Source organism: Plasmodium falciparum, assembly GCF_000002765.6.
Source record: "Plasmodium falciparum 3D7 genome assembly, chromosome: 14".
NCBI lineage: Eukaryota > Apicomplexa > Aconoidasida > Haemosporida > Plasmodiidae > Plasmodium > Plasmodium falciparum.
In genome coordinates this window covers 1,890,001-1,915,000 of record NC_037283.1, presented here as the reverse complement: position 1 = coordinate 1,915,000, position 25,000 = coordinate 1,890,001, and the positions used below count along the sequence as shown (strand labels likewise).

The 25,000-nt window shown below is 19.7% G+C and overlaps 5 protein-coding genes across 5 annotated transcripts in view; 3 read left to right on the top strand and 2 right to left on the bottom strand.

Annotated features, from left to right (window-relative positions):
* Positions 1-7,804, bottom strand: part of PF3D7_1446500 (nucleoporin NUP313, putative) — a gene marked incomplete at both ends in the record, with an annotated part of 9,006 nt that extends 1,202 nt beyond the window's left edge. The window contains one exon of the mRNA XM_001348580.1: positions 1-7,804. This exon is cut by the window's left edge and continues 1,202 nt beyond it. Within this exon, the coding sequence (XP_001348616.1) occupies positions 1-7,804 (7,804 nt within the window).
* Positions 7,805-10,837: 3,033 nt separating this feature from the next.
* On the top strand, positions 10,838-12,085 carry PF3D7_1446400 (pyruvate dehydrogenase E1 component subunit beta; the record flags this gene model as incomplete). Its single annotated transcript, XM_001348579.2, has 1 exon — positions 10,838-12,085. One exon carries the CDS (start codon positions 10,838-10,840, stop codon positions 12,083-12,085), a length of 1,248 nt encoding a protein of 415 aa, XP_001348615.2.
* Positions 12,086-13,074: 989 nt separating this feature from the next.
* On the bottom strand, positions 13,075-16,650 carry PF3D7_1446300 (conserved Plasmodium membrane protein, unknown function; the record flags this gene model as incomplete). The annotated part of the gene is made up of 1 exon (XM_001348578.1): positions 13,075-16,650. The coding sequence occupies one exon, from the start codon at positions 16,648-16,650 to the stop codon at positions 13,075-13,077; it is 3,576 nt and encodes a 1,191-aa protein (XP_001348614.1).
* A 3,333-nt stretch (positions 16,651-19,983) lies between these two features.
* Positions 19,984-21,801, top strand: PF3D7_1446200 (M17 leucyl aminopeptidase; the record flags this gene model as incomplete). The annotated part of the gene is made up of 1 exon (XM_001348577.1): positions 19,984-21,801. One exon carries the CDS (start codon positions 19,984-19,986, stop codon positions 21,799-21,801), a length of 1,818 nt encoding a protein of 605 aa, XP_001348613.1.
* A 1,091-nt stretch (positions 21,802-22,892) lies between these two features.
* The window catches only part of PF3D7_1446100 (conserved Plasmodium protein, unknown function), a gene marked incomplete at both ends in the record, with an annotated part of 2,131 nt that continues 23 nt past the window's right edge, over positions 22,893-25,000 (top strand). The window contains 2 exons of the mRNA XM_001348576.1: positions 22,893-24,176; positions 24,295-25,000. The exon at positions 24,295-25,000 is cut by the window's right edge and continues 23 nt beyond it. Of these exons, the coding sequence (XP_001348612.1) occupies positions 22,893-24,176; positions 24,295-25,000 (1,990 nt within the window). The remainder of the gene's footprint in view (positions 24,177-24,294) is intronic.

Genomic DNA, 25,000 nt, shown 5'->3' with positions numbered 1-25,000 from the left:
TGAAATCTTTATAAACACAAGAATTACTAAAAAAATTATCTAATATTATATAATCATTAAATGAATTAATTGTCTTTTCAAATAAGACATTATATAATATTATGGGTAGCTGAAACATAACATATAAATTATTTTTTATATTATTTAAATATGTACAACCTATTTCTATTTCTTTATAACTAATTAAATGAGAAATATTTTTTAATTGCATATTTATATAATATAATAAATTCTTATCACATATTTTTTTTAATATATTTATTTTATCATTCTTTGTATTTATAATACAATTCGAATTTAAATGTTCACTTATTCTTTTTAAATTTCTGTTATTATTATTATTATAATTATTATTATTATTATTATTTTGTTTCATATTTGTCATATTCTTATGATACTTTTCTTTATTTTCATTTATATTTTCATCTGATTCGATTGTTGAAAAATAATTATAATGTTTTAACATAGCTAATAAATTTACATATAAATATTCATACTTTTCTGTTTTAAATATTTTGTATTTTCTTAAAACATTTAATATATCATTCTTTAACAATAATTCTAATAATACACATTCACAAGCACTTAACTTCTTTATTTTGATATGTCCTGGTAATATTAATTTTTTCTTTTTCTTTTTCTTTTCTTTAGAAAAATATATATATTTTTCTTTTATATTCATATTTAATGGTTCATCCATATTACTATTATTATCTAATATGTCTGATGAATTTTCACTACTACTACTATTCGAATTTAATATGTCTATTAAACTATTTTCATTTACATTCTTTTTTTTATATTTATTATATTTAGTACCATTCTTTTTTAAGTTTCTATTATTATTCATTTTTCGTTTTCTTCTTCTTTTATTTAAACTATTACTTTCATCACTATTTGATTCATAACTATAAGTATTTCGACTATCATTATATTCGTCGTATGTATTATCATCATCATCATCATTATCATCATTATCATCTTTATTTCTATTTCTTCTATCACTATATACATCATATTTATTTTCTCTCCCCCTTTGGCTATCTTCACTATAATCATTACTCTGACTTTTATTACAATCACTTGTGTAATCATCATAACTACTGTTACTGTTTGTATTCATATTTCCATTTTTATATCCTTTCTTATCACTAGACGAATAATCCGATTCTTCACTTCTATTATTCGAATAATCGCTTGCATGTGTTCTGTTAGATGCACTACTACAATGCTTTAAATTCACTACACTATATTTGGAATTTCCATTAGATGCAGACGAAGGAGGTAAAAGAAAACTACCTCCTTTTGACGAATGTCTACTGCTATTATTATTTTCGACGTTTAAAAAGTTACCCTGATAAGTTTTTATATCACCATTATTATTATGGTTCAAATCTTTCATATGGTTGGCATCCTCCATATGGTTCATATTACTCACCATATGATCATTGTCTCGAATCCTCTTGGACATATTTTTATTAAACTCTGCAGATTTCCCATTAAATGATTTATAATTTTTATACATATTCATATAATAATTTACATAACATGGATATATTTTATTTGTATAAAGAAAATTTCTAAAGTTCTTTTTAATATCTACACTATTTTTTTGATACCAAAAATGATATATTATAAAGGCCTCAAATAAACTTAGTTGCGCATTTTTTAAGACATATAAATTTTCTGCAGATAAAAATACTACACTTTCATATATACATGAGTTTCGATCTAAAGTTTTTAATAATTTTCTTGATATTTCATGTATATATTCAAATAAGCTAAAATCATATGTGTCATCAAATTCATTTTTAATTCTGATAAGTTTTGTACAATATTTATTTATTTTTTCATTATGAGGATAAAATAAAATAACTTTTTCTGCCCAATAATTTAAATGAAAATTAATAGCACATAAAAATAAATTCTGTCTTAATTCATTTAGATCTATCATATCTTTATCTAAATCTACAACAATATCATCAAATGATATTTTTTTATTATATTGAACAATTCTATCCATCTCTTTTTTATTTACATATGTACTATTATTATTATTATTATTATTATTATTATTATTATTAATACCTTTCTTATTATTTCTTATATTATCATTATAATTATTATGTTCATTATTTATATCCATTAAATATTCTCTAACATTTAAATTCTCATAATCATTATTATCATATAAGCTATCATATAATCCTTTATCCTTTATATACTGTTTATTAATTAAATGCATTTTATTTCCTTCATCATTCTTAACATTATTCATCATCACCATCATATTATTATTATTATTATTATTATTATTATGTGTTAAATATGTATTAGAGTTATTTTCATTCATATCTCTATTATTAATATTAACTTCTTTTATAGTAGCGTCTTTTATCGGGCTTATCTTATTACCAATTTGGGAACTTGAAAAGAATCCATCCTTATCATCACTATAATTATTCATATTAATCATATTATTATTTTTACCATCTTCTAAAAATGTTGCACTTGCATTTAATACATTGTGCTCTACTATCACATTTTCAGATGTATCCATATTTTTGTTAACTATTGATTCATTCAAAATATCCTTACTTGGTATATTATCATATTTTAATGTTTCTAACATATTTTTTGTAGCATTTAATGCATTTCCAACTTTACTTTTTTTTAAAAATAAATCCTCATCATTATTAAACATATTATTTTCATTACGTCTATTTTTTAAATTATTCTTATCATTTGAAACATTACTTGAATTAACATTAAAACCTTTTCCAACTTGTTTTCTTCCATACCTATCATCATCCTTATCTCTTTCATCTGCATTTGAATTTGTTTCATTTTTATCATCAACATTTCTTCTTCTTTTTCTATTAAGAACATCATCATAATTTATATTTGGTTTAGATTTATTCTCATCATCTACCTTTGTAACACTTAATACATACTTCATATTATCATTATTAAATATGTTATTATTAATATTGTCCTTAGAAATAAATACATTTTCTTTTGTTTCTTCTTTATCCTTATTTCCATTAAATAACTTCAATTTACTTTTATCATTATCAGTACTTGTTACTGTGTTTCCAAAAACTGGAACACTCACATTATCCCCTTTATTAAGAATACCTTGACCAAACATGGGACTTTTATTATTACCAAATGTGCTTCCTCCGAAAATTGCAGTTTTATCTTTATCATCTTTGTTTGATGGGGACCCAAAAATTGGAGTTTTATCTTTATCATCTTTGTTTGATGGGGACCCAAAAATTGGCGTTTTATCTTTATCATCTTTGTTTGATGGGGACCCAAAAATTGGAGCTTTATCCTTATCATCTTTGTTTGATGGGGACCCAAAAATTGGGGCTTTATCCTTATCATCTTTGTTAGATGAGAACCCAAAAATTGGGGCTTTATCCTTATCATCTTTGTTAGATGAGAACCCAAAAATTGTGGCTTTATCTTTATCATCTTTGTTTGATGGGGACCCAAAAATTGTGGCTTTATCCTTATCATCTTTGTTTGATGGGGACCCAAAAATTGGAGCTTTATCCTTATCATCTTTGTTAGATGAGAACCCAAAAATTGTGGCTTTATCTTTATCATCTTTGTTTGATGGGGACCCAAAAATTGTGGCTTTATCTTTATCATCTTTGTTTGATGGGGACCCAAAAATTGAAGGTTTATCCTTATCGTCCTTATTTAATGAGCCGAATAGATTCGTTTTATTTTTATCTCCATCATTCATTGTCGAACCAAATAAGTTTATTTTACTCTTATCATCATTATTTATGGAAGACCCAAATAAGCTGTCTTTATCCTTACTGAATCCAAAAATTGTTCCTTTGACAACATTTTCTTCCTTATTATTTTTTTCCTTATCAGATTCTTTATTTATATTAACATCACTTTTGGATAAAAGATTATCTTTGGTTTCTCCTTTGTTATCATTTTTTTCATCTTTCGTATTAAATTGAAATATATTTTTTATTTTATTTTCCTCGGACGTTTTTTGCTTTTCTTTGTCATCTTCCTTTTCATCTGTTTTTTCATCAGTCTTTTCTGTTGTTTTAAATAAGGAACCACTAGAACCGAATATATTAATTTTTTTGGCTGGTTTATTTTCAGTCGTATTTGTAGAAGATACATTATCTAATGTATTTTTATTTGTTTCTTTATTTTCCTGATTAGCCAATAAATTATTGTTACTTAGACCAAATGTTATTTTGTTGTCTCCCCATGTTGTTTGTTTATCTTTTGTATTAAATCCAAAAATGGTGGATGTGGTTTGTGTAGTATTATCATTATTATTTTCATTATTACTCTTAAAATTAAACAAAGACGAAGTATTATTTAAATTGGTTGTATTATTATTAATAAAGTTTTTCGATAAATCATTTAATGTATTATCTGCACTTTGGTTTTCATTGGTATTATTATTATTATTTGAAAATAATGAAAGCATACTATTTTTGGATGTTTTTTTTTTTCTTTCTTCTAGGGTTAATTTTTTTACTGGAATAGATAAATTTGGAGTATTATTGTTTGGATCATTACAATTAAAAAGCATGTTATTTTCTACGTTGTCACTATTATTATTAGTTATATTATTATTATTGTTGTTGTTGTTGTTTCCAAAAAGGTTTGTTGTATTTCCGAAGAGATTTTTGTTTCCAAAAAGGCCCCCACTTATACCACCACTACTATTATTATTTAAACTACTACTATTATTATTATTATTATTATCAATATTATTATTTATGGTGTTAGTAGTTCCTGATATCGAAGCTGAATTAAACATTATGGAGGATGAACCCTTTAACAGATTATTTGTTTGACCAAATAAATTTTTTTCAACATTTGTTGACAATATATTATTATTATTATTATTATTATTTGGTGCATTAAATAATGTTGTATTATTAACACTACTACTATTAATTGTAGTATTAACATTGGTTACATTTTCATTACTAGTATTATTTTGACCAAATATTACTTTAAGAGGTTTCTCTTGATTATTTAATAAATTATCCTTATTCATATATGATGAACTAAAAATATTATTTTCCTGATTCAATGTATTTGTTGAGAGGGTAGAATTTTTTGTTGCTCTCCTAGAAAATAATGGTTTCTTATTCACTGTAAATTTGGGTCCACTGTCATTATTAATTTTTAAATCTTTGAATAGTTCCTTTGATCCATTTTCATTATTAAAAAGATTAATTAAGTTATTATCATTTTGTACTACATTATTCAATGGATTATTAAATGTTTGATTATTGACATTCATTTGTGTAACACTGTTTGTAATATTGCTACTATTAAAATTTAGACCCGTATTATTATTCGCTCCATTACCAGTAATAATCATATTATTATTATTATTATTATTATTATTATTACTATCAATATTTAAATTTCCAAATGTATTATTTGTTGTCTTGCTAAATGGACTTTGCTGAGTGTTACTCAAAGGTGCTCCAAAAATATTAGATGGCCCAGATGCAACAGTGGTACTACTATTACTATTATTATTATTATTGTTGCTGCTGAAAAGAGACTCATTTGGTTTAACAGATGAAAAGATATTACTCTTTTGATTATTCATACTATTATCAAATAATGATTTCGAATTTAAAGACATATTACTATTCACATTGGTTATATTAGATCCAAACAAATTATTAGACACACTATTATTTTGAGTGTTTCCTAAAATGACCTTATTATTTGACATAGTATTAGAAATATTATTTATTTGTTTGTTTTCAAAAAGAGTATTTTGTGATTGATTACTATTAAATGAAAATATATTAGTCTTTTCTTTATTAGAATTATTTCCAAATATTGAATTAAAATTATTTTTTTCAAAACCAAATAATCCATTCGTAGATTTATTAACATTGCTCATATTATTATTATTATTATTATTCTCAAAAAGATTTACTTGTTTATTTTGTGTACTATTAAGTAATAAATTGTTATTCATACTATTTATATTATTCGCATTATTCATATTAATCACGTTAGACGTATTATTGCTTAGCATGGATTTATCACCAAATAGGCTGCTACCTGGAGTCATTATATTTGTTTTATTCATTCCAACATTGAATGCATTCATATTATTATTATTATTATTGTTCTGAATATTTGAAAAACCGAGATTAAATTTAGATAAGCCACTACCTGCAGTATTATTACCAGTGGATGTATTATTACCAAAGGAATTATTAAATAATGATGACGACGATAAATTATTACTATTAATATTATTATTATTATTATTATTACTGAGGTTATTTGTTAATGTGATGGTTTTTTTGAATAGGCTGTTTTCCCCATTTTTGCTACTAAAAATATTATTGGATTGATCAAAACTTTTAAAAGGTGAATTAAAAGAATTTAAAGATAATCCATTAGTAGTACCATTATTATTCATATTATTTGTTAAGGTAATATTTTTATTATTAATATTATTCATTGTATTGTTAAAAAATGAATGATTATTCATCACATTATTACCAAATGTATTTAAATTAGGTAAGTTTTGTTTATTCTTCTTTTCGACATCGGCCATATCAGAAAAACCACCTCCAATTTGTTTCTGCCTATTTTTTATATATGGATAATCTAATACACCATTTTCAAAATAACGACCAGTACTATTTGTATTATAACTATTGTTATTATTCTTTTTCCTTTTTTTTTTCGCATGAGATATATTAAATATTTTTGGATGGATATTGATAAACATTTCTAACTGTTCATTAATCTTTTGTATACTTTTTCTTATTTCTAATTTACTATGCATATAATTTAGAAACCATATAAATATATTGTATGTTGAATATTCTTGAGAATACCAATACCTATGTATTATAAAATTACTTATATGATAAAATATTTCTAAATTATTAAATTTTTTCTTTTCATTATATAAAATATTCTTAAATTCAATAATGTAATAATTTTTATGATAATTTATATCTCCAGGATGATCTTTTCTAATTTCTATTTTATGATCTTTACGTCTATTTGCCATCATATATTCACTACTATCTTCATCTTTATTTGAACTATATATACTATCATCATATTCATCATAATAATTTGATCTAGAAGAATTTTTCCTTGATCGTTTTTTGGAAACCTTTTTATTATATTTATCTTTAATATGTTTACCATTTAGATATTCTATATTTTTATCATCTATATTATTCTTTTTATCGTTTTCTTCTTCATCGTCTTCGACATTTGGATCATTTTCTGTATTTTTTGTATCATCTTCTTCACCTTCTAAATGTTTTAAACTCTTAATATTTACATGTTTTTTATTTTGAAAAAAATCAAATAATAAACATGTAATAACTAATATTTTTTGATAATATAAATTTTCACAATCTAATCTACGTACTACTAAAGTTTGTAGCTTTCGTAAGACATCTTCTACATTATATTCCATAATCAGATTATCGATATTCTTCTTGTTTCCACCGGTAACCCCTCCATATATTTTTTCATTATATAAACATATTTTATAAAAATGAATATACCATTTACTTCTAAAATCTTTACTTCCATAATTTTCTACTTTTACAATATTAGAAAAATATCTTAATAAATTATTCTTATAATCTGAAATGACTAAGCATCTTGGTTTGTTTTTCTTAGGAAGCGAATATATCTGCTCATATATTATATCTCTGTCATATATATTTTTTTTCTCTTCTTCATTCCTCTCATCATTTTTTCTATCATAATTCTTTCTCTTTCTATTATGTAATATCATATCGATTAAAATGATATAAGCTTCACTTTTTCTTTTTTCTTTTTTTCTGATTTTTTTAATATAACCTTTTCCTTGTGTAAAAAAAATAGAAAAGAAAAGAAAAGTAAAAAAAAAGAAAGTAAAAAAAAAGAAAGTAAAAAAAAAGAAATGAAAATAAAAGAAATGGAAATAAAAGAAATGAAAATAAAAGAAATGAACAGAAAAAAGGAATATACAAGGATAATTTTTTTATTTATAATTAAAAAAAAAAAAAAAAAAAGGGTCTCCTTTTAAAATACAATTATTATTATTTACTTTATTATTTTTCTCTTATATGTATATTTAAATATAATATGTATTATAAAATCTGTTTTTTTTTCAAAAAAAAACGAAGAGAAATAAAAAAATAATGATTTTATATTATATATATATATAATATATATTTATATTTATATTTATATTTATAGTTTTTTTTTTTTTTTTTTTTTTTTTTTTTTCATATATATATAATATATATATTAATATTACATAAAAATATGATAAAAAAAAAAATAAAAAAAAATTATTTATAAAATAAGTATGTTTTTTATTTTTTTATTCATTCAATATAAAAAAAGAGAATATCTAATTTATAAAAGATATAAAAACGTGTATTAATATATTATATATATATGATATTATAATATTATATTATTATATAATATATATAATAACAAAAATGAATAATATATAAATTACATTATTATCACATTGTAGGAAATAAAAAGATATATACATAATATATAATATATATATATATATATATATATATATATATATATATATATATTAATATATCATATAATATATAATTTCTTAAAGCATTTATAACTCTTTAATTTTATTATATATTATATATATATATATATTATAAATTTTATATATTTTTTTTGTTCCTTGATATTTTTTCTTTTAATTAATATATATACATATATATATATATATATATTATTATATATAAAAATAATATTGTATTTAATATAATATATATATTATATATATATATAGAAAAAATATATAATATATACTCAAAATTATTGAGAACTATAAAAAAAGAGTTCATATATTTTTATCATTAACATATATTAATATTTTAATAAAATATAAAAAAAAAAAAAAAATAAATAAAAATTAATAAGTTTTTACATTTATATGAGTGGAAAAAAATATATATATAAATAAAAAAAATATATATTTTATATGTTAAGAATGAATGTAAAGTATTATACATATATTATTTTTCATGATCATAAATGTAATATTCACATGAACAAAAATTAAAGTTGATAATTAAATATTATAATATATATTATATATATATGAAATATAAAAAATATATTAATTTTTTTTTTTTTTTTTTTCCTCTCTACAATGAATATATATGTAATAATATAATAATACACACTCATTATATATATAAAGTATAAAACATATTGAACTTGATCTTTTAAATATATATAATAAATATTATTTATATTTAATTACAGTTTGTATATATATATATATAAGTTAAAATTGGGGACGCATGTTCCTTTCCTTTTTTTTTTTTTTTCTTTTTTTTTTTTAAAAAATACTTAATTGAACTGTTCTATGACCTTAAAAAAAAAGAAAAATACATAATATATTTAATTTTATATTTATTTTTGTAACATTAAAACAAAATGTATAATTTTATTCCTCTATTTGTATATAATACAATTCATAAAATTTTTTTAAAAATAATATTACGCATGAGAACGTGATTTTGATCTGATTATTTATATATACAACAAATGAATTTTGTGAAATTTAAATGTTTATATATATAGAATTTATTTATATTTTAAAAGCCAAAGACTAAGAGAAAAGATAAGAAAAAAAAAATATATATATATATATATATATTATATATTTATCACATATCATTTGTCTTTTTTCCTTTATCTCTATTTTTGAAAATGTTTATGCTTTACAAATATTATAAATATAATGAAAAGTTAAATTATTATTATGTTTTAAAAACTGAATATTTCTCATCTTTTTAAAGAGAAATATAGGTAACATAATAATATTAAAAATGGTGATATACAATGTAACATATATATATATATATAACCAATTTTTTTGTAATAAAATATTTTCCCAAAAATTTCTTAAATGTATATAGAATTTAATTATAGATACATTTATTTATTCCGAATTATGTATTTATTGATACATATAATTTTTCTTCATATTCATTATTAATATATTGTATCATCTCATACTTGAGAATATTCTTCATTTTGACAACTCTAATGGAACCATTATATAAACACGGTGATTTTTCACATAACAAAAAAAAAAAAAAAAAAAAAAATTATGAATAATAATAAATAATATTAAATAAGAAAATAGGAAATATATATGAACACTAATAAAAAAAAAAAAAAATATATATATATATATATTTTTTCAATTTTTTTTTTTTTTTTTTCCATTATATATATATATATATATTTAATTATTTTATGTGTATTATTTTTATACATATGTCATATTTAAACATATAAAAAGAAAAAACATATAATCATAGCAAAAGACTTTTTCTGGCTTAACACATTCTAAATTGCACAACATATTATATGTTATTTTTCTTGTTGTATTTTCTTTATAAAATAAGAATAAATAACATATAACTACATAAAATGTGTCGTGAATTTTAATGTATCATAATTATTGTAGGTGTGGAAATATACGTCTTCATTTATTATTTTTTTTTTTTTTTTATTTCATAATAGGAAAATAACACAACATATATATGAGAATAACATTTCTAATAAGGATAAAAATATATATATTTATTTAAATATCATATAGAATAATTACTAAAAAAAAAAAAAAAAAATAATAATAAAAGTAAAATTATTATATATATATATATATATATAAAGATAAAATAAAAGTGGGTACTTAAATATATATATAAATATATATATATATATAATATATTTATATATATATAAATATATATATATATATATTTTTTTTTTTATAATGGGGAGAAAAAGAAACAATATTGTAAACATTAGATATAATTTTTTCTTGATTTATTTTTGGGTGATATTTATGTATCCATGCGAGACAAATAAAGGAAATGTGAAGCCACTAAATTTTATAAAAGGAAAGAATATTTTTTTGAATATAACTAAAAACAAAGTGAAGCATTTAAATACAATAAATGGAATTGAAACTATATCGAATGTTGAGAACAAAAATATTTTGAATGATACAAATTATATAAATGAAATGAAGAATATAAAGGTTAGAAGAAATATAAGTGAAGCTTTACATATGGCCATATATGAAGAAATGAAAAAAGATAAAGGTGTATATGTACTTGGAGAAGATGTAGGATTGTATGGAGGTTCGTATAAAGTTACTAAAAATTTAGCTCACTTTTTTGGTTTTTCTAGAGTTTTAGATACACCCATATGTGAAAATGCCTTCATGGGATTAGGTATAGGTTCTGCAATTAACGACTTAAGACCTATTATTGAAGGTATGAATTTGTCTTTTTTAATTTTAGCATTTAATCAAATATCAAATAATGCTTGTATGATGAGATATATGTGTGATGGTCAATTTAATATTCCTATTGTTATTAGAGGTCCAGGAGGTATAGGGAAACAATTAGGTCCTGAACATTCTCAAAGAATTGAATCGTATTTAATGAGTATACCAGGTATTAAAATCGTTTCATGCTCAACACCTTTTAATGCTAGAGGATTATTAAAATCAGCAATTAGAGATAATAACCCTATATTATTTATAGAACATGTTTTATTATATAATTATGAACAGGAAATTCCTCTTTTACCTTACACCTTACCTATTGATAAAGCAGAAGTTGTTAAAAATGGAAAAGATCTAACCGTTTTATCCTATGGAATAACAAGACATTTAGCTTCCGAAGCAGCAAAAGAATTAACGAAATTTAATATAGATATAGAAGTAATTGATTTAATTTCTTTAAAACCATTTGATATGGAAACTATAGAAAAATCTCTTAAAAAAACCAAGAAATGTTTAATTTTGGATGAGTCAGCTGGTTTTGGGGGTATAGGAGCTGAATTATATACACAAGTTATAGAAATGTTTTCTTCATACTTAATAACCAAACCTATTAGATTATGTACCAAGGATATACCTATAGCTTATTCAAATAAATATGAAGACGCATGTATTATCAAAAAGGAGGACATTGTATATATGTCTACTTATCTTCATTCGCTATCATCTTGATAAAACATACATACATATATATGTATATGTATATGTATATATATATATATTTATTTATTTATTTATTTATTTATTTATTCATATTTTTTTATATATCTCTAATTCTTATGAATTATCCTATCAATAATAACAGCATAATCATGCTGTACATTATTTTCTTAAGTAAAAAAAACATGAGTTAAATATTAATAAAACAAAAAATAAATTAATTAAAATAAAAATGTTATTGAAAAGAATAAATTACTGAATTATATGAATAAAAAAAAAATATATATATATGTGTGTGTATATGCATGAATAGTATAAACATTATGATAACAAAAAAAAAAAAAAAAATACATACATATATATATATATATATATATATATATATATAATTTTTTTCTTTTCCTATTTTTTTTAAATAAACAAATATAATATTTCAAAAAAAAAAAAAAAAAAAAAAAAAAAAAAAATTATAATAAATAAATATATGAATATACATATAATTATTTTGAATAATAATAAAAAAAAAAAATTAATACATCCAAAAAATTATAACATCAAAAATTAAAGTATAAAATAATAAATAAAGCAAGTAATATATATATAAATATATATATATATATATATATATATATTAAAATTATAATATTAATTAGTGGTGTAGACATAATTAGTTATATATACCTTCTTTAATACATAATCAAAAAAAAAAAAATGAAAATAAATTATAATTATATATCCAAATAAATATATTAAATATTAAACATTGAATTGTTTAAAAATATATGTGTGTCTATTTCTTTTTTTTTTTTTTTTTTTTTTTTTTTTTTTTTTTTGGTTCTCTGAAATATAATTCGATTCCTTTAACCCTGCACACATACATACATTTATATGCTCATATATTTGTTATCAATAATATATATATATATATATATATATATATATATATATATATACCTAGTCATATTATAATACATTACATTTTTTATTTTTATTTCTTTTGTTCACTTTGATATGGATACCTTTTCCAGTTGTAATGTCATATTTATAGGCCAACCTACAGACATTCGTGATAAAAAATATTGATCAATTTTTTCTATTGGATTTAGAATAAATATTGGTATATTAAAAGGTAAATGTTTGTCTTTTTTCTTGGTGTCTTTATCAGTAGTAAAGTCAATTATTTTTGTTGAATTTGCTATATATAATGGAATAACATTCAATGTAATATTATCATATAATAAAGAGAAATATAGTACATCTCCTCTGTATCTGAAAATATATAAAACACAACACCACATAACTAACTCTATTGTATATTCAACAAGGGTTAGATTTCCAGATGATGATTTAAATAACATATTTAATGTATGTAGTATTATTTCAAAACAAAAGAATATGATGATTACAGATAGATATACTTTATACATATTTAATTTTATACGAATCGATTCTTCCCATGCATCTATACCTACATCTCTTACAAAAGATAATTTTAATTTCAAAAAATTAATAATAGATAAAATATTATATACTAATATAAATAAAAGAATAATATATAAACTAATTAATATAGGAGTACTATTAATTATGTTTAATTGGTTTATTGACGTTATAATATATATAATACTTATAATTAATGTTAAATATAAACTTTCTTTTTTATTAAAATTTCCTCTTGTTATCATATATCCTTTACTAATCAAAAGTAAATTCCCATGAAATATGGTACTAAACATAGTATTCAAAGCCATATATCCCATAAGTGTATATTTAACACAATTATTATTTACATATGGACATTGCATACAAAACATTAATAAAAGTATATAAAAAGATAATCTTATTAATGAAGGAGATATTAATAATCGATGTAAAGGATTTAACATTTGTCTCCACATTTTCTGTACTAATATTATATAAACTATATTTATAATTAACCATGCTGGAATAAAAAATAATATTAATGCCCATTTTATTTTATTAAATTTATTACAATTGAATATATCTGGTCTCAATTGATCAACATAAACCGAAAAGCTTTTTCCTTCTTTTATATATTTTTTCATATTATTAATTAATATATCATTAGGTATAGGATAAAATGGATATACAATTTCTTCACTCATATATACATCTCCAAGTAATCCTAAATTACTACTTACCTCAAAAACGTAATTACTATTATTGTAGTTAATATAATAATAATAATAACTCTTTTCATTCTTATTATCATTTGCTGATCTCTTATTCTTTATATTTTCTTCATTACACTTTTTTAAGCAATGTGAAGCAATACTTTTATTATTATTATTATTATTATTATTACTAGCAATCTGTTTATTATTAATCTTGTCATCGTACATATAACTATCATCATTATTACACGTACAAGTATCTTCCAACATTACCTGAGAACTCATCTTATCTTGTATCTCATATATATATGTATTCTTATTCTTTTGTATTTTCTTTATATATTTTTCATATAAAACAGTTTTGTACCTATTTATACGACCAAATAACCAAAAATAAAGATTATTTAAAACCTTTAAAAATAAATCAATATACATATGTAGTGGTGACAATATATCCAGTCTTCTTTTATTATTCTTATATTTTCTATATAATCCTTTTTCATTTTCTATATCCATTTCGTACAAATCCTTTTTATAATGTAGTTCATTCCTTATGTTCCCATTAATTATTTCAAAATTAATTATCCTGTTTTTCATTATCTCCGATTTTGTATTTATAGGACACACTAATTTTTCATCATTTTTTTCATACATAAAGGAATTATTTATATTATGGTAATAGCACATACCATCTCTTGTTTCGTAAATATCTGTACAGTTGTGTAGATCACTTATATGACACTTATTAGTATATATTTCTTTGTTATATGGATAATAATTATTGTAAAATATATATCCATGGGTATTTTTTGGGTTATTATAGATATTATAATTCGTATCATTCATATTTTTCACCTTATTCATATTAATCATATGTTTCATATTATTATTATTATTATTCTCCCTTATGTTGTTCATACCATTTATGTTTTGTTTTTTCGGTGAGACAAATTCTGGCTCACTTTTTATTGTATAATTTTCATATGCATCATTTGTATTATTCTTATCATATATTTCTTTTATATAATCAAATTCTTTTTTTTTTGAATAAGATACAATTAAATATATTATAACTTCCTTTTTTAAATGGTCATATATATAAAGGACTTTTTCTTTTTTATTAATATTCTTTTTTGTAAATTTATTCTTCTTTAACTTTTCATTTATATTTTTTATTCCTTGTGTATTATTAATTTGTTCACTGGGTTTATTATATTTTTCATATGATGTGTACATAAATAATGTGGAAAAGGTACATTTATACTTTGTTGGGAAAGAGCACGTTGTGATGCTACTTTTATTATTTTTGTGTATATAATTTTCATTATATAATTGTTTATATTTCACATATTTGGATATTATATTTATATATTTGTTATCATATTTTATGCCTTTTTTCATACAAAATACACATGGATATCTCGAAGGTAAAGAATTTGTTAGTTCCTTATCTGATGTAGACTTCTCTTTATTTTTAACCTTTTTATTATCTAACAAATCATTTTCTTTGTCTCCTTTTTTTTTCTTTTTTCTTCTTTTACTATTTTTGTATAAATTTATGTTATTATATTTCATATGTATATTATTATATATTTTTTCATGATAACTAGAGCAATAATTTTCATTTGATAAATCACATTCCTTAATCTTATCACATGATGATATATATATTTCATATGTATTAATAAATGGGATATTTTCCTTAGGAGTTCTTAAGATTTTCTTAAAAGTATATATTTTTTCCAAATACTTTGGTATCTGATGTTCATATAATTCATAAACTAAAAAAAAATTTTTATGTGTACCACAAGGACTATTTTCTATAGTGTTTTCTATTTTATTTGTTTTATATATAAAATGATAACCATTTTTACAATATATATTATTTGAATTTATATTTTGTATAAACATCGCATCATTATTAAAAGGATAAATATTATATTGTCCAAAATATATATTATTATAATTTATATGATTTTCAAAGAACATTCTTAAATAATAAAAGCTGTAAATTTTATTCATATTTTGTTTTATTTTCCAAATAAGAATATTTGGCTTTGTTTTAACTGAATTGTTCATATTTTTTTCTTTTTCATTTTTTTTCTTTTGTTCACGAATATTTCTCTTATATTGTTTCTTTTCCTGGATATCCTGAACAGTATTATATGATATGAAATTAACTCTTGTTATACTTTCTTTCGTTATATTCTTTGTCACCTTTTGTTCATTTGTCTTATTATTATAATAAATGGTGAAACAATAATTTTTATAATCTACATTTTCTTCAACAAATGAAATATTTTGTGGGAAATGTGGATAATTGTTTTCTACCACATCAAATGGGAAAACATTACGTGTCTTTATATTTAAAGAAGCATAAACAAATAGGACATATATTATATGAAAGAAACTAAATATAAAAAATAATATTAAAACTTTCATTTTATATTTATTTCTTCATATGATGTATGTATTATTAAGCAAATGCGAAAAAAGAAGGGAAATCATTATATTATGTTCATCATGTCATTTATTCTATATATATATATATATATATATATATATGTTTGCATATGTATTTTTTTTTTTTTTTTTTAATAAAACATAACTAAATGTTTTATTTTTTATTATTTATTTAAAAATTTTTATTTCATTATTATTATATTTTTTTTCTTCGGCTTCTTTTATAAAAGAAAAAATGTTATTTCCATTTTGTGCAAAAGAAAAATAAAATAAAAAATAATAATAATCACGTTGAAATAAATTATAATTTATTAAATTTGTTAAAATTATATTAAAATAACAATAAATAAAAAAATAAAATATAAAAAAAATAAAACAAAAAAAAAAAAAAAAAAAAAAAAAAAAAAAAAAAAAAAATATATATATATATATATACGTTAAAAATATACACATATGTATGTATGAATATATATATATATATATATATATATTATTATTATTATTATTATGTAGAATCCATGAAATATAGAAATTTCATAATAAAATATTTAATGAATAACTTTTTGAGATGTACATTTTTAATTCGTACAGTTTTTTATTATTTTTAATTATAGTGTATATCTAATATCATTGAATTTATGCGCGTAAAAATTAAAGATAAAAGAATAAAACAAAAAAATTAAAATATAAAAAAATATTATAGTCATAAAAACATCATTATGTTGTTTTATGATATTAATTATTATAATTTTTATATAAAGGTTAGAATTAAAGATTAAAGATAAATGCGAAAAGAATCATATTATATATATAAATATATATATATATATAATATATATATGTTTTTACCATTTTATATAATATATACATAAAATTATATATTTTTATTTTTGGTGGTTATATTTTTCATATATGTTTTTTTTCTTTCTTCTTTTTCTTTTTTAATGTATATTTTGTACGTATTATTAATATTCGATAAGCAAAAAAAAAAAAAAAAAAAAAAAAAAAAAAGAAATATATATATATATATTTATATAAATTTCATTTGATATATGAAGAAGAAAAAAGCATGTATATAATTACATATATATATATATAATTTTTTTAAATTTACAAATATAAACAAAAACCTTTATTTTATTATTTTAATCACAAATAAAACTTACAAAAAAAATGTGTATAAATTTAATATAATATAATATTTTATATATATATATATATATATATTATATAAAACCTGTACGAAAAATGAAAAAACGACAAAATTTCTTTCTTTATAATATATAACCCTTAAAATTTATAAATTATGAATTTATAATATGCAGTTTGCAATTTCGGTTTATATATATATTTACATTTTGGTTTTGCTTTTTATATTTGCGAGTGGGGGTTTATTTTTTTTTTATTATAAAACTATATAATAATATAATTGAATAATTATAAGTTTTTCGTAATAAAAAAAAAAAAAAAAAAAAAAAAAAAAATCTTATATATATTAATATATATTAAGGTAAACAAATAAAAAACAACAAATAAAATATTTCAGTAATGCAAAAAAATTATATATATATAAATTAAATAATAAATATATAATATATATATATATATATATATATTACATAAAAATTACTGTACACTTTGAAAAGAATCATAAACTTGAATAAAAAAAAATATATAAACAAATAATATATAACATATATTATAATATATATATATATATATAATAGTTATAAGAAGCATAAGCTCCTTCATATTACTAAAAAATAAAAATATATATTATTATATAAAAAACATGAAATATTTAAAAGGTAAAAAAAAATGTATTTAAAAGTGTAGAACGAAATATTTTATACTAATATATATATAATAATATATATTTATATTTACTGAGAAAATGATAAAACAAAATTTTATTTATATTTTTAGGCATAAACTTTATTTATATATTTTTTTTTGAATTTTTTTTCGTGAATATTGTAATTTTCTTTTTTATTATTTATATAATATATATAATATATATATAAATGTTCTTATAAAAAAAAAATTATGTTTAATATATTATATTATAGAAAAAATATTTGTTAAAAACAAATATAACTTAAATATTATTAACAAATAAAAAAGCATTCAATTATTTTCTATGTTCTTTATTCTTTCGAAAATCCTCATTTCACATATATAAATAAAAAGCCACTAAATAATTTTCGAAGGTTATATGGCATCCCTCAATATATATCCTAGTTTCTTCTTTTTTAATGTTATATATAATGACAAATCATATAAAAAAGAATTTCCTATATTTTTAAATTAATTCTTATATATATATATATATATATATATATATATGTGAAAATCACACATTGCTTATATGTAATACGCATAAAAAAAATAATATATATATGAATATATATATATATATATATTATATTATATATATGTGTTCTTTGAATTACGGATACTATTTAAAGGGGGAAAAATAAAATAAATAAAATGCATACATACATATATATATATATATATATATATATATATATATATATATATATTATATATATGTGTTCTTTGAATTACGGATACTATTTAAAGGGGAATAAATTAAATAAATAAAATACATACATATTATATATATAATATATATATATATATATATATATATATATAATATATTTTATAATATATATATTTTTTTATAATATGTTCGTTATGTAATGCTATATTATATTTATTATTTTTCCTTTTGTATACATATGTTACATTATGTATTACAGAAATATAATACTTGCATATTTCTAATTGTACATTATTTTATTTTATATCCTAAAATCTACTATACACAGTGGAAAAAAAAAATAAAATAAAATAAAATAAAAAAAGCCTTTGTGCATGGTTAATAATAATGTAAAATACAAAAGTAATATAAATAAAGGAATAATTTTTATTATCTGCTTTTTAAATATTCCTTATATATTTGCTACGTATTAAAAAAAATATATTTATTTATTATAAAAAAAAAAATAAAAAGTCACATCTATATATATATATATATAATATATATATATGAAATATACATGTATCATAAAAAAAATAAAATATAATATTATATATATATATATATATATATATACTATATATATAATACATCTTATATATACATAATTTACGTCATATAAATAATATACATACATATATATTTTATTTATATATATATATATATATATATACTTAAAATATATAGTATAATAAATATTATAATAATACATATAATATTTATAAATTTATATTTTATTATTATTTTATTATTTTTATTTTCTGATGTATTTTTCTTCCTTATGTAAATTTTTGCCAATATCTGAAAAAGAAAAGATATATTTAAATATTGTAAAAAAACGCTTCTGTAAATCAAATATATATTATAATAATAATAATAATAATATTATTAATTATAATAAGAGAGGTTTAAAATTTTATCCTTTTTGTAATAATTTAAAAAAAAATATAAATTTTGTAAATATTAATAATAAGAAGGGAATAAATTTTCATAGTATAAATAAAGAAAGAAAAATGGCAAGTGAAGTACCACAAGTTGTTTCCTTAGATCCAACAAGTATTCCTATTGAATATAATACTCCTATACATGATATAAAAGTTCAGGTTTATGATATAAAAGGAGGTTGTAATGTTGAAGAAGGATTAACTATTTTCTTAGTTAATAATCCTGGTAAAGAAAATGGGCCAGTTAAAATTAGCTCAAAAGTTAATGATAAAAATGTGAGCGAATTTTTAAAAGATGAAAATATGGAAAAATTTAATGTTAAATTAGGAACATCAAAACATTTCTACATGTTTAATGATAATAAAAATTCAGTTGCTGTTGGTTATGTAGGATGTGGATCAGTTGCTGATTTAAGTGAAGCTGATATGAAAAGAGTTGTATTATCATTAGTCACTATGTTACATGATAATAAACTTTCTAAATTAACTGTTGTTTTTGAAATTAATGTTGATAAAAATTTATTCCGTTTTTTCTTAGAAACATTATTTTATGAATATATGACCGATGAAAGGTTCAAATCTACTGATAAAAATGTTAATATGGAATATATCAAACATTTAGGTGTATACATAAACAATGCTGATACTTATAAGGAAGAAGTTGAAAAAGCTCGTGTTTATTATTTTGGTACTTATTATGCTTCTCAACTTATTGCTGCACCATCCAACTATTGTAATCCTGTATCTTTATCTAATGCAGCTGTAGAGCTAGCTCAAAAATTAAATTTAGAATATAAAATTCTAGGAGTAAAAGAACTTGAAGAATTAAAAATGGGAGCCTATTTATCTGTGGGTAAAGGTAGTATGTATCCAAATAAATTTATTCATTTAACATATAAAAGCAAAGGAGATGTCAAAAAAAAAATTGCATTAGTAGGAAAAGGTATTACATTCGATTCAGGAGGATACAATTTAAAAGCTGCTCCAGGATCTATGATAGATTTAATGAAATTTGATATGAGTGGATGTGCAGCCGTTTTAGGTTGTGCTTATTGTGTAGGTACACTTAAACCAGAAAATGTTGAAATTCATTTTCTAAGTGCCGTTTGTGAAAATATGGTCTCTAAAAATTCCTATCGTCCAGGGGATATTATTACAGCATCAAATGGTAAAACTATAGAAGTTGGTAATACAGATGCTGAAGGAAGATTAACATTAGCTGATGCTTTAGTATATGCTGAAAAATTAGGTGTTGATTATATTGTAGATATAGCTACATTAACAGGTGCTATGCTATATTCATTAGGTACAAGCTATGCTGGTGTTTTTGGTAATAATGAAGAACTTATCAATAAAATATTGAACTCTTCAAAAACTTCAAACGAACCAGTCTGGTGGTTACCAATTATTAATGAATACAGAGCAACATTAAATTCAAAATATGCTGATATTAATAATATCTCATCAAGTGTTAAAGCTTCATCTATTGTGGCCTCATTATTTTTAAAAGAATTTGTTCAAAATACTGCTTGGGCACATATTGATATTGCTGGTGTTTCATGGAATTTCAAAGCTAGAAAACCAAAAGGTTTTGGTGTGCGTTTATTGACAGAATTTGTACTCAATGACGCTCTATAAAAGTATAATAAAAAATGAATTAAAATGAATATATTCAAAAATAAAAATATATATATATATATATATATATATATATATGTATGTATCTATGTATGTATTTTATTTTTTTTCCTATTCCTTAAGTTATTAATTATTTATTCCATTAACACCTTCATGTGTGGTGTACCTCACATAAAATAATTCACTTAGATTTAATTGATATACATTTATATATTTAATATATTTATATTTTATATATATATATATATTTTTTTTTTTATTCATTTTTTATTATTACACGGCCTTTGTATGTGTGACGTTTGTTTTTGCACATATCAGATCTTTTCTGTAACTCACTATAAGTTTTAAGCTTTAAGGGGTTTCATATATATATATATATATATATATATATATATATATATATATTTATATATATTTTTTAAAAGTGTTGTCTTTATTTTATTAGTATTTCATTTTAATTAATGTTCAAAATAGAAAATTTAGAAACTTTAAAAAATATAATTAATATTAAATAAATTGAAAAAAAGAAAAGACAATTATAAATTATTGAAAAGAATAAAATACGTCTATGTATCACTATTCAATATTGTTAAATATATATATTGATATGAAATATTACATATATCAAAATGTTATATTATATTATGGTTTATTTATTTTTTCCTTTTTTGACATATATACATATGTATCATTATCCGTTACTTAAGCTTTCAAGAATATCAAATGATATGTACATACAAAATAAAAAAAAAAAAAAAAAAAAAAGCACTAAAATTGCACTTATATTAATAAACAACTAAATAACAATATATATATATATATATATATATATATATATAATTAGCTTACAATGTTTAAGAAATTATCATAAATGTCTTTATTTTTTTTTTAATTTTTTTTTTAAAATTCTTCATTTTAACATACAAGTTAAAAACAATTTTTATAATATGTACATGCTAAATGAAACCTTATAGACATATATTATTCCATATTTTAAATACTACTATTTTAATCAATTGTAATGTTGTAAAAAAAAAAAAAAAAGAACAAAAGAAATATTTGTCATACGTTTTCAAAAAAAAGAAAAAAATATGGAAAATGAATCACAATATAAAAATATAAACAACGTAGATAAAACAATTATTCCCTTTCAGAATACAACCTTTTTAAATATAATAGAAAGTGTGTGGAATCTTTTAAATGTAGAAAAAGAAAATTCTATAGATTTATTCAACGAACAAATATATACATACCTAAATAAAAAAGCAAAAGTCATATTTGAAAATAAACTCTTACCACATTTTATTACAAATGCTCATAATGAAAACATATTGCAGAATATATTATTTGAAAAAAGAATTAATATAAGAAATAAAACACATAAAAATATTAATGAATTAAAAAGAATTACAAATGAAAATGATTTGAACTTATTAATAAGAAATAATCAAGGGATGCACAGCAAATATCATATGGATCGGAAAAAATGTAGAGATATACTTTTAATATCCAAACAAGCATTTTTTAAAATAATCACTAATATTGTATGTAACAATAAAAAAGTAATAACATCATCAAATTTATATAATAATACAATATATAAAACTCTTTTGTATATACTAAAAAATACAAATAATGAAATAAACAAAAAAATATACACATACTCATTTTATGAAGAAAATGGAATTATTCAAAAAAAAACATATATGAATAAACATCAGGCAAAGGGCATATTAAATACTATACATAAAAATAGTACTTATGAAAATATAGAGAAAAGTAAACATTTTATTAAAAATGATTACTTGTTGAAAGAAGATTATGATCATATAAAAAATTCATACACATTAAATGATATAATACATAATTCCATAATACAATTATCAAAGGGAAAAGATCTACATTACGAACATACAAGAGAAAAAAATAATAAGCAAATAAAAGATTATCTAGATAAGAATAATTCAATCAAATATGCAAAAGAAAATAATATATCAGGTACACAATTACATGAAAGGAGAACATTATATAAGGATCCTGTATATATCTTAAAAAAGTTTTTAGAAAGGGATAGAAACATATTAAAATATGAAGACATGTGGAAAGATATCGCTCAATATACATTTCAACCAAATATTCATAAGTATATAGATATAGAATATAATCAGGGAATAAAAAAAAAAGAAAATGAAAAAATAAAGGACAAACAATTGAATTTAAAAAATATTTTTAAAAATAATGAGCACATTATGCATAATAATATCTTGACATATATGGGTAATGATGAATTTAGTTTATTAGAAAAAAATGAAAAAAAAAAAATAAGTGATGAAAAATATTTGGAATTGATATATCAATTTTATGGTACTCATCAGGTAATAAGTATATACGTGAAAAATAAAATAAAATATATAATACACCATATAATATATATATATATTATTAAAACATGATGTCATTTCATTTATATTTTTTTTATTGTCCCCTCTATAGGCAAATAATAATATAACGATGATAAGAAAAAAATGGGATGATGAATCAAAACCCATACATAGAATAAGCAGATATATTTCACGAAAGAACAAAATATTAAATAATGACGTTGTAAAGAATAATGTTTTATATAATTCCCCACTGGGAATCCCAAAAGAAAAATTTGTTAACTCACTTCTTAGTAATTGTGAAAAAAAAAAAAAGTGGCAAAATGAACTTCGAAATGGATATCATAGAAACAATTTTAATTTCTCTCTACATGATGAACAAGAAATAAAGAAGGAATGTGATGAAAGAAAAAAAAGAATAAATTCTTATGACTGGAATAAACAAATAAGGTTATATGAAAGAGGTTTAAAAACGAAAGTCACACAAAATTATGAATTATATAATAATATTATATCAACAAATATGAATAATACAAATAATTATATGCCAAAAAATATGAATAATACATATAATTATATGCAAAAAAATATGAATAATACAAATAATTATATGACAACAAATATTCATCAATATGAGAATAATTATAAGGCATCAAATAATACATTACAAAAAAAAAAAAATAATAATTTTGATAAGATAAATATGTGCCCTCTTATAATATCATATAATAGGAGCATACCTACGCCAAAAGTAGTTACAATAAAATCAACACAGGATGATATTTTACAAAATATAAAAATGGAAATATTATCATTAC